The following is an 18,286-nucleotide window of genomic DNA, read 5'->3' as shown; positions in this document are numbered from 1 at the left end:
CCGGTACTTATGTAGTAACTGGGCTGCCGATTTTGAAATCGGGTCCATCGCATCGCATCGCACCCGACCAAATCGCATGCGATGCGATGCGATGCGATGCGATGGACCCGATTTTTCCATAGGATTCAATGTTAAAATGGACTGAGTCCATTTCAACATGGAATTCAATGGGAAAAGGGGTCCTTTTCATACCCCTACTATCCAAGTGGGCATGGAGTTGGATATAAACCTGTGGCGAGCGTAGCGAGCCACCGAGCCCGAAGCGTGGCGAGCGTAGCGAGCCCCGCGAGGGGACACAGAATACCGTCCCCTTGCGGGGCTCGCTTCGCTCGCCACGCTTCGGGCTCGGTGGCTCGCTACGCTCGCCACAGGTTTATATCCAACTCCATGCCCACTTGGATAGTAGGGGTATGAAAAGGACCCCTTTTTCCCATTGAATTCCATGTTAAAATGGACTCAGTCCATTTTAACATTGAATCCTATGGAAAAATCGGGTCATCGCATCGCATCGCATCGTATCGCATCGTATGCGATGCGATATCGCATCGCATCGCATCTGATTGTATGCCTTAACTTAAGGCATACAATCAAAAAATCGGCAGCCCAGATACTACATAAGTACCAAAAAACCTAATCAAGAGAAACGGATGACTTACCTAAGAGTGCAATACTCTCGTCATCTAATATCTTGGTCATTTTGAGGAACTGGAGATTAGGAAGATGCTGAAACTGTTCAATAATCAGTTTCGCTGTGCAAGCCATTCCTTCTCCCACTGGCAGCCACAACTTCTCTAAGTGAACGAGAGAGCCCAATGCAGTGGCTGTGGGGGAAAAGGTATGTTTACTCAAAATATAATGTGAATGTCTGTTAGTCTTATTGCAATATCAATTCACTATAAAGATGTATTTTTTAAAGAAAGGAGGGAAACAAGATAAGTAATAAAGTACAATTGACCAGGAAAGTGCAATAGCCCAGCGCCAGTGTTCACTATAGCACTGGGAGTAGACTAGCTCCTAATCACTGGCATTGCTTCAGATCACTGTTTTTTTAGGTTTTTGTTGTATTTATAATATTGGACAATACATCAGGGAAGAACTACAATTCTAGGTGCATTAAAAGCAATGTTTTGAAAAGCTTCAACAACCTTCAGTACAAATGTGATTTATGTAATAAAGGACGTTTTAATGTCTCCTCCCTCTGAAGATTTATTGGTACTTGTGTAATATCTGGGCGCCCGATTTTTTCATTGCATTGCAATATAGTGTCATACAATGCAATGCGATTTTTCATTTTAAAGACCCGATTTTTAATTGTATAGTCACCCATGGGTGGTTTCATACCCCCACTATCCAACTACGCATGGAGTTGATTTTATATAGTGTGGCGAGCCCCATGAGGGGACGCAGAATACATGTAAAGTAATCTGCGTCCCCTCGCGGGGCTCGCCACGCTTCGGGCTCGGTGGCTCGCTGCGCTCGCCACACTATATAAAATCGACTCCATGCGTAGTTGGATAGTGGGTGTATGAAATCACCCATAGTTGACTATACAATGAAAAATCGGATCTTTACAAAGAAAAATCGCATTGCATTGCATTGCATGCCTTAAGTATTGCCATGCAATGAAAAAATCGGGCGCCCAGATAATACACAAGTACCAATTTATTTAAGCACAAGGGATGTGTGCCATGCACCTATGGCTCTGATTCCCTGTTCTGACAATCTTATTTGCCAATCAGTAACAATCGATGATCCAATGGTATATCGGGCAAAAACAGCATGCTAAAAATTCCTGACGCACTAATCCCAACCCAGGCATAGACAGAACAGGGAATTGTCCCAATTTCTGCCTAATGTATATGCCCCAGACATATATACTGACAGATGTAGGATGTATGTACCTCTACAGTTAGACCAGACATTTTTTGGGTCAAAAACTGAAACATTTATTTATTGAAAGAATGGTATAAAGGGGTAGGAGATGGGACTTTCATGTTACACTTGGACCTTAGCACACTGCATTTCCTAATGAATTGTACTGCTATATAATGCATGCATTTTTATTTATATTGGAAAGATTTACTATGTTAATAAATTGAAATAGTGACCTGATTCATATTATATGTTCTTGAAAAGGAATAATTAAATACAATAAAAAAAACATCTAAGAAAGCGTACTAAGATGTCTAGGAAGTATACTGTACCAAAACACTCTGAGATGTTAGTTCCAAAAATACTCAGTCTGTCCAAGTTGAGAATTTTCAAAGATGTAAAATTTTTCATGGCTGCGGCTGTCAAGGAATAGACAAGATGATTTCATTAATTACATTTTTAACACAATTAAGGCTGGCCATAGGCTAGCCATAAGATCCAGTCCAGACTCACTGATTCAGGAAGTCAATGCACAATGATGCAGACCTTGGGCGCTTCATGCCTTCATAATAAGACTACATGCTTCTTTTTGAAGAACGGTGCAACGTGCCGCACCACAAATGTAGCAACATGTCCATCATGCCCCTGCTAAATGGGTCTTACTACTGTGCAGACCCTCAAACATCGTATTTGTATGTAAAACATCGGGTTTGCATACAAATAGGATATAGGAACTAGGTCCTATGGTTCTATAGTAAACCATTGCCTTATAGTTTTAAAATTTAATCATCAGCAATTCAACTGCAGGTGGCTTGTTTTATATGGATGATACAATCTGATGTACAGTAGGACTTACACTTATCTTCTCAATGCTTTTCGTCTACTGACTTCTTCAACCCCACTAGATGAAATGCGTTGGTTGACTATCTGTGTTACCGCCTGCAAGAGTTAAGCTCTTCCTACAGTAGCTTTCTTTATTATTCTATTTTAAGTCCAGTATCATTTATTTCTTAAATATTTTTTTATCTATTATCTTAGTTGGTGCAATTTTTTATTTATTTATGAATTTATTTATTTATTTCACTGTTTTTTTTCACAGCTGCAGTCTGACCACACACTGTACACTGCATCTAGACACCAGTCTTTGGGACTAACCCACAGGTTGGCATTCTTGGCAGGTGTTCATATAAGGTAATTACAGTAAAGTACAAGGTACTTATGTAGTAACTAGGCGCCCGATTTAGAAATCGGATCGGGCGCATCGCATCGCATGCGACCATCGGATGCGATGCGATGCGATGCGATGACCCGATTTTTCCATAGGAATCAATGTTAAAATGGACTGAGTCCATTTTAACATGGAATTCAATGGGAAAAAGGGGTCCTTTTCATACCCCTACTATCCAAGTGGGCATGAAGTTGGATATAAACCTGTGGCGAGCGTAGCGAGCCACCGCGCCCAAAGCGTGGCGAGCGTAGCGAGCCCTGCGAGGGGACACAGAATACAGTCCGCTCGCCACGCTTCGGGCTCGGTGGCTCGCTACGCTCGCCACAGGTTTATATCCAACTCCCTGCCCACTTGGATAGTAGGGGTATGAAAAGGACCCCTTTTTCCCATTGAATTCCATGTTAAAATGGACTCAGTCCATTTTAACATTGATTCCTATGGAAAAATCGGGTCATCGCATCGCATCCGATGGTCGCATGCGATGCGATATCACATCGCATCTGATTGTATGCCTTAACTTAAGGCATACAATCAAAAAATCGGGCGCCCAGATACTACATAAGTACCAAGTAGAAGAATACTTTAAATGTATACTTTGCTGGTCAAATATTGACACGTACTGTTTATGATCTTAAAGAAACAAGATAGATAATAATGAGCCTCTAGAGTGGATATCTCTATCATAAATGTATTTATCTGCAACTGGCAGTAGCAGTCTATACAGCATGATCCCATAGTTGCCTACCCTCCTGCATTCTACAGGAGACTCCCTGAAATAGCAGCAATCTCCCTCTCTCCCTCATTAGTCTAGCAATCTCCCTCATTTCACCTAGCACACATTACACTGTTACATTTTTGGGGGGAAAAGGAATGAGAGATAAATACATTTACATAGAATCATCAGCACCATTTCCCAGCACTTTACCAAGTATAGCATCTTTTACTTACTGCTTTGGGATTCATCTACATTTGGATACAAGTCATTTTAAAGGATTCCTCTCAGATGCAGCAATACACACCCACGCTTCTAGGGGCCACGTTCACCAACTCTTTTAACAATCTCTCCATATATGGAACGAGACACGCCCCTCTGGGTGGAGCATGACACGCCCCTCAATGGGGCACTGTGCAAAATTCTACGGCCAACTATAATCTCCCTGAAACTAGTTTTCAAAAGTAGGCAAGTATGCATGATCCATTTGTTCAGCTTGAAGCCTTGAACTGTGGTAGAACTTATAATAAGGTTCGCTGCTTCTTGGTTCCAGCTTAAGCTGTTTCTGCCTCTTCTTACAGTATGTTTTGAAGGAACTGGGTAGAAATGATTGGAATGCCTTCATTTTGCAGCCATGAATATTGCACATTTTCTTTCACACCCCATAGAAAAGTGCAGTAGAATGTCCCTTATCATAATTGTCCTCTGTCCTAAAGACTTTATCAAGTTTTGATTGAGGAAGCTTTAACATAGGCTGATACAGAGCATAATGAGTTATTGCAGCTGTCAATGAATTAGTGATTTTTAATTAATTCAGTGTTTAGAATTTTTGTAGTATCTGTTACTTGCCCTGAAGAAGTGAACACATCTATTTTTGGTCTTCACTGATGTGTAGATGAATAAAAAGCTTATTGTGGGCCAGATGTACTAAGCTTGGAAAGTGACAAACCACCATCCAATCAGCTGCTAACTGCCATGTTACAGGCTGTGTTTGAAAAATGGTAGGATCTGATTGGTTAATGGTTTATCAATCTCTTTTTTATCACTTTTTCAGTCTTAATACATCTGGCCCTGTATCTCTTTGCATGTGGTCACCCTGATATCTGGTATACATACCTCCCGACTGTCCCGCTTATTGTGGGAACGTCCTGTTTTTTTGGGATGTTCCCGCGTCCCTTCCGTGGCCGTCAATGTCCCGTGGCGGGGGGGGGGGGGGGGGGGAGGTGGGGGCAGTTGGGAGTCCCCCCTTGTCATCTGTTCTTGCAAGCAGAGGGGCTGGGAGCTTACAGAGCTGCTGGGCATGCCCCCACTGCTTCGAAAAATGGGGCATGGCCTCGTGGCACCTAAAATGTTGGGAGGTATGGGTATATATTTGATATCATTACATTACCTAGTAGAGCCATATCATTTTCTATTAGATCTGATCCAAAGAAACTCAGTTCTTTTAGCTTCTTGCAAGCTGTGAGCGAGTTCATCAAACCATTGAAATCTGGATAATATTTTAGAGATAAATGCAGGAACTCCAACTCTGCAAAGTTTTTGATGAATTGAACTGTGAACGAAGAAATGTAGATACGAGATAATTAACCCTTTGAGAACCCAAGGTCATTTTTCAAAATAGGTTTGAAAATTGCCAAGCAAACCTTTTTTTTTATCAACCCCTTCATTGCCAACGTTGCTGTGTGAGATCCTGAAAATATCCATTAAAAATTTCACCGTCGATCACAGCGACTGTCCTTTATTTTTGAGTGAAATATTTAACTAAACTTGAATGAAATGACTGTATTTGTATTTAATTATACTAAAAGAACAGTGAGCGATGCTGGCATTTTTAGCGGATATTTTGAGGAATGCTCACAGCAACATTGGGACTCACAGGGTTAAATGTGCATACATACTGGGCTTTTTTGCCCAGCAGATGAGCGGCGGCTGGCGATGATGCAGAAGCACGCATCAGTGCTCATCGATGAGCCAAACACACTGGGAAGTTTTTGAGCTGAAAGCAGCTCAAACTGTAAAAAGTGAGATGTTTTCAGCTCAAAATCGCCCAGTGTGTATGGGCGTTAATAGTTATACAGATCTGATCTCTCTTGTATCCCACTACTTAAATTGGCATCTAATAGCCTTCACTGTTGGAGGCCAACTCTAATAATAATAATAATAATAATAACAACAACATGCTAATAATAATAGCAGTGGCGTAACTACTAAATTTGCGCCCCCCCTGCCAAAAATTTCAGCAGCGGCCCCCAAGAAAAGTTATCCCCCCCAACCCTGCCTTACCCCTCTGCATGCCGAGTCTGCCGCCGGTCTTGTCTGCGGCCCCGACGGGCCTTAAACTCCTGCTAATGAAAACTGACCCTCAAAATGGCTGCCCCTAATAGCAGCAGGAGCCGGTACTGCATACAAGTAAATCTGCGGGTCCCGGACACAGACACGGCAGGCCCCGGCAGGCGGCAGCGGTGTAACAACAGCCCCGCAGACCTCTGGCATCCACACTTTGTGAGTGCCTCGCCACCACCGCAGGGTCTATGGGGCTATTGTTATGCCATTGAATAAAAGGAACTAAAGGAACATTAGTGAAACACTTCAATAAACAGTAAAGGGGCATACACACGTAGCAATGTTTTGTAAGCAATCTGTCCAAAGTAAGCATTGATCGTGTCGCCATCGCCCGCTCAGAGGGACAGTGCAAGTATTGTCCATCCTATTAAGATCGCCTATCGGCATAGGCAAAACATTGCTCAGCACATATCACTCACCACACCTCGAAGGTGCATCGATTTGTGCTGAGTGATCTGTGCATAAGCACCTTGCTCAGCACGTGTACGGGGCTTACGTCTTGAGTCTGTTGAAGGATCCTAAAGGTGACGGCCTCCTAAACTTTAACTATAATCTTACTGAGAGCTCAACAGTGTTTGGGGGGGAGCTCCAATCCGGCTTGGGGGGTCATGTGGTGCCGGGAACTCAGGCCGCCATTTCATTCCACGGGGGGGTGGGTGTGTGCCGGGGGGGGGTGTGTGCTGGTAACTGAGGCGGCAGACCGCCGCGTCATTCCACGGGGGTATCGGGTGGGTTTGCAGCGGCCGCCGGTGCAACTCACCCCCATCGGGGGGGGGGGGGGGGGGGGACCGGCAGCAAACTGCCACCCTCCAGTGGCCCTGAATGCACATGTTTTCTTTGCTTTTAGAGTTTGGCTTGTTACTACCAATGTTTGTGCTGGGAATATTTAGATGTGCAAGAAGAAGACCATTTCCGTCCTTGTCCTAAACTGATGGGGTGATTATGTTCTGGGTGATCCTTGTTTCAGTTACCGGAGCAGCCCCCAAAGGTAGAAAGGAAGTATTCATATTATCGACAGTCACTATGTTAGCATATTCACTGATGACAAAGTGACTGTCAAATAAAGACACCCATCCAGGAGAGATACTGATTGTTCAATGCCTTGATTGAATATCTCTATCACAATCTCCATAGTTTTTTTAGATAATATTGGTAATATAATCTACAGGCTACAGGGCTGCCATCAAAAATTGTGGGGACCGAGACTGACAAAATAGGCAGGGCCCCCATCCCTTTTTCGAACATCTGGGATGCCAGGTGACTCCTGTGTCGGCAGCACTGGTCGCACTGCTCAACACCTACAAATTATACTTTCTAAACTCTAGTCCTGAGCCCCCTCTGTGTCTGGGCCTGGAACTGGAGTCTCCGCAGCCCTGCATGTCCATAATATACTAACATAGGGCCTTATTTTGGATCACTACTTCTGACAAATTCCTTCTTAGATGGACAAAACCATGTGCACTGCAGGGGGGCAGATGTAACAGGTGCAGAGAGAATTAGATTTAGGTGGGGTTTTTACTTCAAAGTGAGATATATATTGCAGTGTAAAAATAAAGCAGTCAGTATTTTCCCTGCACAGAAACAAAATAACTCACCCAAATCTAATTCTCTCTGCACATTTTACATCTGCCCCACCTGCAGTGCACATTGTTTTGTCCATCTAAGAAGGAATTTACCAGAAGGAGTGAACCAGAATAAGGCCCATAGTCTATGAACGCTAATTATCATGCAAGTATAGTTATCATGCAAAGTGCAAAGTTGTAGCCTCTTTGCTAAGAGCTATTCAATTACAAGCCCTTTTTCTCATGTGGGGAATCCAGAGCAAACACACATTAAACCACACATTCCGGGATAAGTGCCCAGAGCAATGGGTTAATGCGTTCATGGCACCCATAACAAGGGCATGCTTCATGTAGCTCAGATTTCTGCTCAATCCTCCTGAAGGCTGGATTGGTTTCCACTTGCCCATTCTGTAGAAGGTTTGATTAATGTCTCTGTAATTTGCATCTTTCTTTTAAATTCAAATAAGTAATGTTTCAAATCAAATATATATATATATATATATATATATATATTCAAAAGTTGATTTGAGGAGGCACTAAATTCAACTAAAATGGCACACTGATTACATTAATGATATTATAATTAAAACTATTTTCAACCAATTCTCTCAATTGTAATGTTTATGCATACACCTTGGATTCATAGTTTTATATTAAACGATGCATGATTTATTAAAACAATGCCACTGCATAATAGATTACAATTCATTGAAAATACAACTGTACAGTCTCTCATACAGAACACCACATATGAGAATTAGCCCCCCCCCCCCCACACCCCTTAAATTGGGGGATTCTTATGACTCACTTACCAAATTTTATTGATCCATTGTTAAAACCTGTACAAGCAAAGGCAATCCTTTGCATTCTGCCAAGTCTTTCAAATTCATTTGGCATGTGGTCTACCACCTCTGGATTTTGTAGTACATATATAGTTACATCACTTAAGCGAGGAAATTTGTGTATCCCACGAATCAGCTGTTCTAAAAATAAAGCGAAGCCCATTATAATGATTAATAATTCATCTAATAATAATGAATCACAAATCACAGACTCTTAAGAGAGGTTGTATCTATTCATCTAGCCTAAAGGCCCCCATCCACTAGTGCGATATGGCCACTTTTCATTCGATTCTGAACTTCCGGAACGAGGGGTCGGCTGAAAAGTGGTCATTTCGAATGTTATTTCCCTCCAAACCAAGGTGTGTTCTCATGCTCCTTGGATCGGAGTCGCACATCGTCATGACTGCCATGAACATTTATTGGATCCCACAGCCACGAAGGGGATCGCGTACAGTACACTGTATGCAAAAACACAGCATAAGATGCATTGTATGTGGTCCAGCTGCCCAGGAGATGCCAGGTGAGTTGGCGGGGTATCACATGTGATACCTCGCACTAGTGGATGGGATCCCTAAGAACAGAATACAGGGTGCTTGACTATGTTTTTTTTTTTTGCAATTTATGTTTTGTACAAACATTCAACCCAAATCAGACTATCCTGTCAAGAGAAACACATAAAGGAAAAATAAATGAAATAAATGTCATCAAAAGCCATCAGACATCAGAAAGAGAAAATTATATACATAAAAATAAGTAAACAACACTACATAAAACAAAAACCCCAAATATTCAGAGGGAGAGATGTTCTAAGCCATGTAGTGTAATAAGGTGAAGACAGATAAAGTATCAGTCAATCAGATCCCAACTATCGTTTACAGGCTGTGTTTGAAAAATGGCAATTCATCTTTCTCCAAAGCTCAATACATCTTTCCAAGGCTGTGATAGACAAAGCGCAAGGCTAGACATGACACAAAGAAGGGGAAAAGGAGGGGAGGGCAGGAAACAAGGCAGGGGTAAGGCCATTACCTACCTTTTTATGTCCTAAGGAAAAGTTCCTGTAATTGCCCCTGCCCCCCCCCCCCCCCCCCCTATACAAAAGGTTTGGTGTGTCCGACCTTCTTCTAGGTACACTTGTACATAGTTGTTAGGGAGGGTGTTTAAACATTTGAAGAACTAACCACCAATCTTCTGTGGATGTAGGCTTGCTCAAAGGTTTCTGACAGTTCATAGCTGATGTCACTGCTAGTCATTTCCGGAATTCGAAGGGAAGCAAATATGATGAGTCTCTCAGTTAAAGCACTAAGGGCCTTATTCTGGTCGGTGCGGCCGGATCCGATTATGCGGCCAGGACCGTGCGTTCGAAACCCTGCCTTCCATACGGATCGCCAACTCCGTCCGTACGCGGTAAGAAGCTGGCCGAACGGACCGCACGTGTATTTTACATGGAATACGCCTCCTCCATCTAAGGGAACCTCCCCCATCATTCGATGGTCGCAGACCATCGAATGCAGGACCGAGTGCTCCACCAGCTCCCGTGCTCCACCAGCTGACCACACGGACATTTCTCCGTGCAAAAGCAGGGATCTGGGCGGGCAGCTGACATCCGGCGATGTCATATGTCCGCCCCCTACACGTGAGTCACGGCCGCATTACCATACGTACGCCAAGCGTTTGCATGGGAACGCCCATGAAACGCGGGGCGTATGCATATGGTAATGAGCCCAAATAGCCCTTCACGCCCCTCTCCACCCCCTGTTCGGAGTGTTCACATATCATGCGGGATTTGGCCATACGCCCCGCTCGCACATGCGCCGAGACGCCTCTGCACATGCGCAGACACAAAACATTGGCGGGCCGAACGCACGCGGATATATCCGCACCGATCAGAATAAGGGCCTAAGTTTGGCCAACCACTGCATCTGCGGTCCTCAACATTGCCCATTCCTTTAAGCTTCTTTAAAAGAGCTTGAAAAGCACATATTGAAAACTCAGTCTACTTTGTTATATTTGCCTGGGAGAGACCTTGCTGATGCAGTATAACTACTTTGGGGGAACATTTACTAAGATGTGTATTCTACTTCACATGTGATGTTGCTATGGGCAACCAATCAGAATCTACTTCTTATTAATTATACCCTCTTGTAGATACTAGGATCTGATTGGTTACCCATAGCAATATCAAATGTGAAGTAGAATACACATAGTAAACTTTCCCCAAAGCAGTTATACTGCATATTTCCCCCTTTGTGTCTTATTGTAGTGGCCAGTTCTTCCATACCGTATGAACTGTGTCTTTAACATCCTTACCTTTGAAGTAGAGCTTGGCTGTTCCTCACCCAGTTTTCAGCCTCCTATACAGCTGTTTTAGCTAATGACTGTGTTTCAAAGTACATATAAAATGATGATTATTATCACCTGTTTGGTATAATTGGCTAATTATACACTGGACTTCAGTCCTACAAAATCCCTGACTTTCTTCAAGTGTACCTAGAAGAATTGATGCTGGTTTTAAAGCAAAGGTTGGTCGCACCAAATATTTATTTGATTTACATCTGTTCATTCACTTTACATTGTATTCATTGAAAAAACTTATATATTAACCCTATTTTCTATTTCAAATTTCAAAAATTGTCACTTCTTACAAACTGATTATTTGGCTCATGTCAGTGAGGAAATTAAAAGTGCAACACAAATCTAAACTTTAAAAATGTAAATGCCATGTGTCCCAGGTTTAAGAACCATATTCTCCTTTACATTTTAAAAATGTTAAGTACGGAATATTTTGTTTTCTGAAGTCTTCTACGTTTGAATGTTGTACCAATTTTGGCACCTAACCGATATATGGGGCTTGTTTTAATGCCTAAGGTGCCATATGTGTCCTCTTTTTAAATTTTTCCAAGAGTTTATTTTTTTGACAGAGCATAAAATAAAAACAATTCTTGCATTACAACCAGCAAGGAAACAGAGGGTACAATAAAGGTAGTATGGGTGTCAAAACAAATAGAAGAGAAGAGTCAGTAGAAAAATTCTATATTATTATTATTTAACCCCTTCCCGACATTTGACGTACATTTACGTCATGGTCGGGAAGTACTTCCCGACACATGGCGTAAATGTACGTCATGGCTTGTAACTGTCACCGCGTCTATAGACGCGGTGACAGTTTCAACATGTCTGCTGTCCCTGACAGCAGACATGTCCGTGCATGCCCAGGGGGGGCTGCGATGCCGCCCCCCCGTCGGCGATCGCTGTGATTGGCTGTTCAGTGTGAACAGCCATTCACAGCGTTTTCTGTGTCACCGGCGAATAACGTTCGCCGGTGACACGGGATCGGAGGTGATTGGTGCTGTAAAGTACAGCACCAATCACCGCGGGGTGTAAGGGTGACACTGGTGTCACCCCACCTCACCCCGCCCGCCCCCAAAGGCCGTGATTGGTTCGTCGGACCGACGGACCAATCACAGCCATGGAGGGGGGTTTAAACTAACGGTGACTGCACTGCAGACGCCATTCCGGTCTGGAATTGCGTGCAGTGCGGTCACCGTGCCTAGCTGCCGCAGTATACTGACCTGAACCGAGCAAAATACTTACCTGATCACTGCTTCATCACTGCTTGTAGTGTGCTGGATGCTTCCTGGATCCTGTTACTACTTGTGACTTCCTGTGTTGTGAACTTGTGCTGCTGCAGTGTAATAGCGTTAGATAGAGAGAGATAGAGAGATAGAGAGAGATAGTGTCAGAGAGTGCTATATTTTGTGCTGCTGCAGCGTGATATAGTTATAGATAGAGAGATAGAGAGAGATAGAGAGAGAGAGATAGAGAGAGATAGAGAGAGAGAGATAGAGAGAGAGAGATAGAGAGATAGAGAGGCCTAGTGACAGAGAGTGCTATATTTTGTGCTGCTGCAGTGTGATAGTTATAGATAGAGAGATAGAGAGAGATATAGAGATAGAGAGAGATATAGAGATAGTGACAGATTGTGCTATATATTTTTTATATAACTGACTGCTGCCCCCCCTTTTGTGCTGATCAGTATAAATTAACTGATCAGCAACTTTTTGGGGGCGCAGGTTTTTTTTTATATATATATATACCTGTCAGTGCTGCTGCTGCAGTGTCATAGAGTGATAGATAGTGAGAGATAGAGAGATAGAGAGAGATAGTGACAGAGAGTGATAGAGAGTGCTAAATTTTGTGTCTGCTGCCCCCGCCTTTTGTGCTGATCACTATATCTGAGGTGATCAGCAACTTTTTGGGGGTGCAGAGGTTTTTTTTTTTTATATATACCTGTCAGTTGCTGCCAGTTGCACTGTCAGTTGCACCAAAGGTTGTGCACCTGCTGCCCCTCACTGGTAATCAGTGTCGCATCACTGATCACCTTTTTTTTTTTTGTGGGTGCTGTGGGGTCTTTTTTTAATTTTTTTTTTACACACACTGTGATTTTGTGGGTGTCCTGTGGCCACTGTGCGCTGATCAGTGACGTACATCACTGATCAGCTTTTTCGGCACAGGGTTGATCTATTTTTTTTTTTATCAAATTCCTGTTGCCTTTGAGCGCTGTTCAGTGACGGACGTTACTGACCAACATCTGTGCTCAATTTTTGGCGCAGGACCTTTTTTTTTTTTTTTAACCCCTTCAATTTTTTTTTTTTTAACCCCTTCAATTTTTTTTTTTAACCCCTTCAATTTTTTTTTTTTTGTATAAAGTATTTTTTTTTTCTGCACTACATACACACTACACACTACATACCCCCCGGGTTGAAATAAAGTTTGTACCCCCCCCCTACACTATACACGTGTTGAAACATTTCACTACCAGTAACACAAAAATAAAAATGGCATCCCAAATGTCATCCCAAATGTCATCCCAGTCATCCAGAAGAATGTATTCAGCAGAGGAGGCATATGCCATGCTTGCTTCTGACTCTGACACAGCCACAGAGGCAAGCGGGGAATTTGAAGGATTCGTCTTAAGCTCCTCTTCCTCCTCTGGTGATGAGGGACCCCCTCAAAGACGCCCCCGTAGAGCAGCTGAGACCCCCCCCCCCAATAATTGATCTCGTATGGACCCCACCACCAGACAATTTTGAGCCCCAGGTTCCTGAGTTTTTGGCCATGCCAGGAATCCAATTTGATTCCACAGGTCTCAGAGAAATTGACTTTTTCAAATTATTTTTCTCTGATGATTTTATAAATTTAATGGTGGACCAAACTAATTTATATGCCCAGCAGTTTATTGCTCAAAACCCCACGTCCCAGACAACCATACAAGACAGCAGCACACAGATCACTCACCTCATTCGAGGCTCTTTGTCTGGCCGTTTCCCCTCCCCAGCACTTCTTATCGACAGGGTACAAACTTCTAATAGGAGACACTTTCGCTACATTGCCTCGGTTTACCTCTGATTGGGAAAAGGACCTAGGTGTCTGTCTAGAACCAAAAGACTGGAGTAAGATCTTCCAGGTCACGCTATCTTGCTCACCCAGTTACTCAGTGATAGAGACCCAATATAAAATTTTATCCAGGTGGTACAGATGCCCCACGGTACTAGCAAAAATGTTCCCGGGAGTCGCGGCGACATGTTGGAGGTGCAATGCAGCCCCAGGATCCCCGCTACACATATGGTGGGAATGTTCCGCCATAAGGCCATTTTGGAATTCGGTGATCTCTATCACTAAAGAAATGATGGGATCAGATATTAGTACTGAGCCCACATTCTGGCTGCTGAACAAAATTGATGACCCCATCGCAACATATAAAAAGTCTTTACTTAAACATCTAAATAGTGCAGCTAAGGCTGTCATCCCGGTACACTGGAGGTCTACCTCCCCTCCAACCATAGCGGAATGGTTTAACCGCCTCGAGTTTTATATGTCAATGGACGACATAGCCCTGTCCGACACTTCTAACTCTAAAACATTCCAGACAATATGGGCCCCCTGGCTCTTTTTCAAAGACACCCTTTCCTACCAAAATCACACTAGAAATTAATCATACAATACCAACTAAACTATCAACATATAAACACTCCCCCGGGCAACCCCCCATTCCCACCTCCTCCACCCCCATACTCCCTGTTCTCATACGTACGTACTCATCTGTCCCCCTCTGTTGCTTCTGACTGGTCTGGCGACTTGTTCTAGACCCATTTCTTGCACAGTTGAGATTAGAAGTTGAATATGTCTTTTATTATTTACAGGTTAGTGCATTTATAACTAACAAATGTTCAATTACTATGTCTAGTAAAAACTTTGTTAAGAATGCCCATATGCAAACCCCGACTGTGTCGGTGGATGAGTAACCTATGGCTTTTGTCTTGTTTTTTGTACGTACAATTCTTTCAATAAAAACTTTAATGCAAAAAAAAAAAAAAAAACCCACGTCATCATTTGCTAGGTGGACCCCTGTAGATGCAGTAGAGATGATGACGTTTTGGGGTCTGGTGTTTCATATGGGCATAGTAAAAAAGCCAGAAATTAGGCAATATTGGAGTACAGATGTTCTGTACAGCACCCCATTTTACCGTATGGCCATGCCCCGGGCTCGATTTGAGACGATCCTTAAATTTTTGCATTACAACGATAATGCACAGTGCCCACCCAGAGATGATCCCACCTTTGACCGGCTATTCAAAGTCAGGCCGGTCATTGATCATTTCAGTGCCAAATTTGAAGACATGTACATTCCAGATAAATTCATTTGCATAGAAGAGTCCCTTATACATTTTAAAGGAAGGGTTAAATTCCGCCAGTACCTTCCCAGTAAGAGGGCAAGGTATGGCATAAAAATGTATAAGCTGTGTGAAAGCACCTCAGGGTACACTCACAGGTTTAGGATATATGAAGGGAAGGATTCAAGAATTGAACCGCCAGAATGCCCCCCCTCCCTCGTAGGTGTTAGTGGAAAAATTGTCTGGGATTTAGTGCACCCCTTCCTGGATAAAGGTTATCACCTCTATGTGGATAACTTTTACACTAGCATCCCCCTGTTTAAGGCCCTTGGTTCAAGAGGTACAGCAGCTTGCGGTACTGTGCGCAAGAACCAAAGAGGCCTCCCAAAAACGCACATTGCCCAAGTAATGAGAAGGGGTGAAAGCAGGGGAATATGCACCGAAAATATGTTGTTGGTCAAATATAAGGACAAGAGGGATGTCCTTATACTGACAACAATTCACGGAGACAGTACCACCTCCGTCCCTGTACGAGGTACCAGTACCCACACCTCAAAACCTAATTGTATCCTGGATTACAATAGGTACATGGGCGGAGTGGATCTTTCAGATCAGGTACTGAAGCCGTACAGTGCCCTGTGGAAAACAAAAATCTGGTACAAGAAGCTGGCCGTGTATATCATCCAGATGGCACTGTATAACGCTTACGTGCTATTCCGTTCTACCGGCCAGAGGGGGACATTTATGCACTTTCAAGAGGAAGTCATAAAGGGCCTAAAATTTGGGAACCAGCAGGCAGAGGGCCCCAGTACTTCTAGTACTGGCCCCCGTATTGTACCAGGGCAGCATTTTCCTGATGAAATCCCCTCCACTGGAAAAAAGGGCAGGACACATAAAAGGTGCAAAGTTTGCTATAAAAAGGGAATAAGAAAGCAAACTATTTTCCAGTGTGACACTTGCCCCGACAAACCCGGCCTATGTATAAAGGAGTGTTTTAAATTATACCACACATCTATGGATTATTAGGTTCATAATTTCACCGTGCTTCGGGGGTCTTGCTAATGCCACATAGCACCCACCATTCATTCCACCAGAATCTGAGCCGCAAAATCCAAAAATCACTCCTTCCCTTCTGAGTCCTGCCATGCACCCAACTGGTATTTTTTGGTCACATGTGAGGCATTGCCGTACTCGGGAGAAATTGGGGCACAGATTTTGGGGTGCTTTTTCTCCTTCATACCTTCTGAAAATGAAAAATTTTGAGCCAGAACTGCATTTTTGTGTAAACAAATGTAATTTTTCATTTGCACAGCCCAGTTGTATCAAAATTGGTGAAACCCCTGGGGGTTTGAAATGTACACTATACCCCTAGATGAATTCCCTGAGGGGTGTAGTTTGCAAAATGGGGTCACTTGTGGGGGGCTTCCACTGTATTGGTGCTTTGGGGGTCTTGCTAATGCGACATAGCACCTACCAACATTCCACCAGAATTTGTGCTGCAAAATCCAAATATCACTCCTTCCCTTCTGAGTCCTGCCACTTTTTGGTCACACATGAGGCATTGCCGTACTCGGGAGAAATTGGGGCACAGATTTTGGGGTGCTTTTTCTCCTTCATACCTTCTGAAAATGAAAAATTTTGAGCCAGAACTGCATTTTTGTGTAAAAAAATGTAATTTTTCATTTTCACTGCCCAGTTGTATCAAAATTGGTGAAACCCCTGGGGGTTTGAAATGTACACTATACCCCTAGATGAATTCCCTGAGGGGTGTAGTTTGCAAAATGGGGTCACTTGTGGGGTGGTTCCACTGTATTGGTGCTTTGGGGGTCTTGGTAATGCGACATAGCACCCACCAAAATTCCACCAGAATCTGAGCTGCAAAATCCAAAAATCACTCCTTCCCTTCTGAGTCCTGCCATGCACCCAAATGGTATTTTTTGGTCACATGTGAGGCATTGCCGTACTCGGGAGAAATTGGGGCACAGATTTTGGGGTGCTTTTTCTCCTTCATACCTTCTGAAAATGAAAAATTTTGAGCCAGAACTGCATTTTTGTGTAAAAAAATGTAATTTTTCATTTTCACTGCCCAGTTGTATGAAAATTGGTGAAACCCCTGGGGGTTTGAAATGTACACTATACCCCTAGATGAATTCCCTGAGGGGTGTAGTTTGCAAAATGGGGTCACTTGTGGGGGGGTTCCACTGTATTGGTGCTTGGGGGGTCTTGGTAATGCGACATAGCACCCACCAAAATCAACCAGAATCTGAGCTGCAAAATCCAAAAATCACTCCTTCCCTTCTGAGTCCTGCCATGCACCCAAATGGTATTTTTTGGTCACATGTGAGGCATTGCCGTACTCGGGAGAAATTGGGGCACAGATTTTGGGGTGCTTTGTCTCCTTCATTCCTTGTGAAAATGAAAAATTTTGAGCCAGAACTGCATTTTTGTGTAAAAAATGTAATTTTGCATTTGCACAGCCCAGTTGTATCAAAATTGGTGAAACCCCTGGGGGTTTGAAATGTACACTATACCCCTAGATGAATTCCCTGAGGGGTGTAGTTTGCAAAATGGGGTCACTTGTGGGGGTTTCCACTGTATTGGTGCTTGGGGGGTCTTGCTAATGCGACATAGCACCCACCAAACTTCCACCAGAATCTGAGCTGCAAAATCCAAAAATCACTCCTTCCCTTCTGAGTCCTGCCATGCACCCAAATGGTATTTTTTGGTCACATGTGAGGCATTGCCGTACTCGGGAGAAATTGGGGCACAGATTTTGGGGTGCTTTTTCTCCTTCATACCTTCTGAAAATGAAAAATTTTGAGCCAGAACTGCATTTTTGTGTAAAAAAATGTAATTTTTCATTTTCACTGCCCAGTTGTATGAAAATTGGTGAAACCCCTGGGGGTTTGAAATGTACACTATACCCCTAGATGAATTCCCTGAGGGGTGTAGTTTGCAAAATGGCGTCACTTGTGGGGGGGGTTTCACTGTATTGGTGCTTGGGGGGTCTTGGTAATGCGACATAGCACCCACCAAAATTCCACCAGAATCTGAGC

General features: G+C 43.3%; 1 protein-coding gene across 1 annotated transcript in view; it reads right to left on the bottom strand.

Annotated features, from left to right (window-relative positions):
- LOC146018514 (baculoviral IAP repeat-containing protein 1-like) overlaps nucleotides 1–18,286 on the bottom strand; it is a 75,059-nt gene that overhangs the window by 3,630 nt on the left and 53,143 nt on the right. Inside the window, exons 6-9 of the mRNA XM_083151878.1 lie at nucleotides 8,530–8,700; nucleotides 5,203–5,364; nucleotides 2,205–2,291; nucleotides 657–821 (exon numbers count right to left, since the gene is read on the bottom strand). Coding sequence (XP_083008004.1) covers nucleotides 657–821; nucleotides 2,205–2,291; nucleotides 5,203–5,364; nucleotides 8,530–8,700 — 585 coding nt within the window. The remainder of the gene's footprint in view (nucleotides 1–656; nucleotides 822–2,204; nucleotides 2,292–5,202; nucleotides 5,365–8,529; nucleotides 8,701–18,286) is intronic.

This window comes from Crinia signifera, chromosome 1, assembly GCF_055691185.1.
Source record: "Crinia signifera chromosome 1, ASM5569118v1, whole genome shotgun sequence".
NCBI lineage: Eukaryota > Metazoa > Chordata > Amphibia > Anura > Myobatrachidae > Crinia > Crinia signifera.
This window is presented reverse-complemented; position numbering and strand designations above follow the sequence as displayed.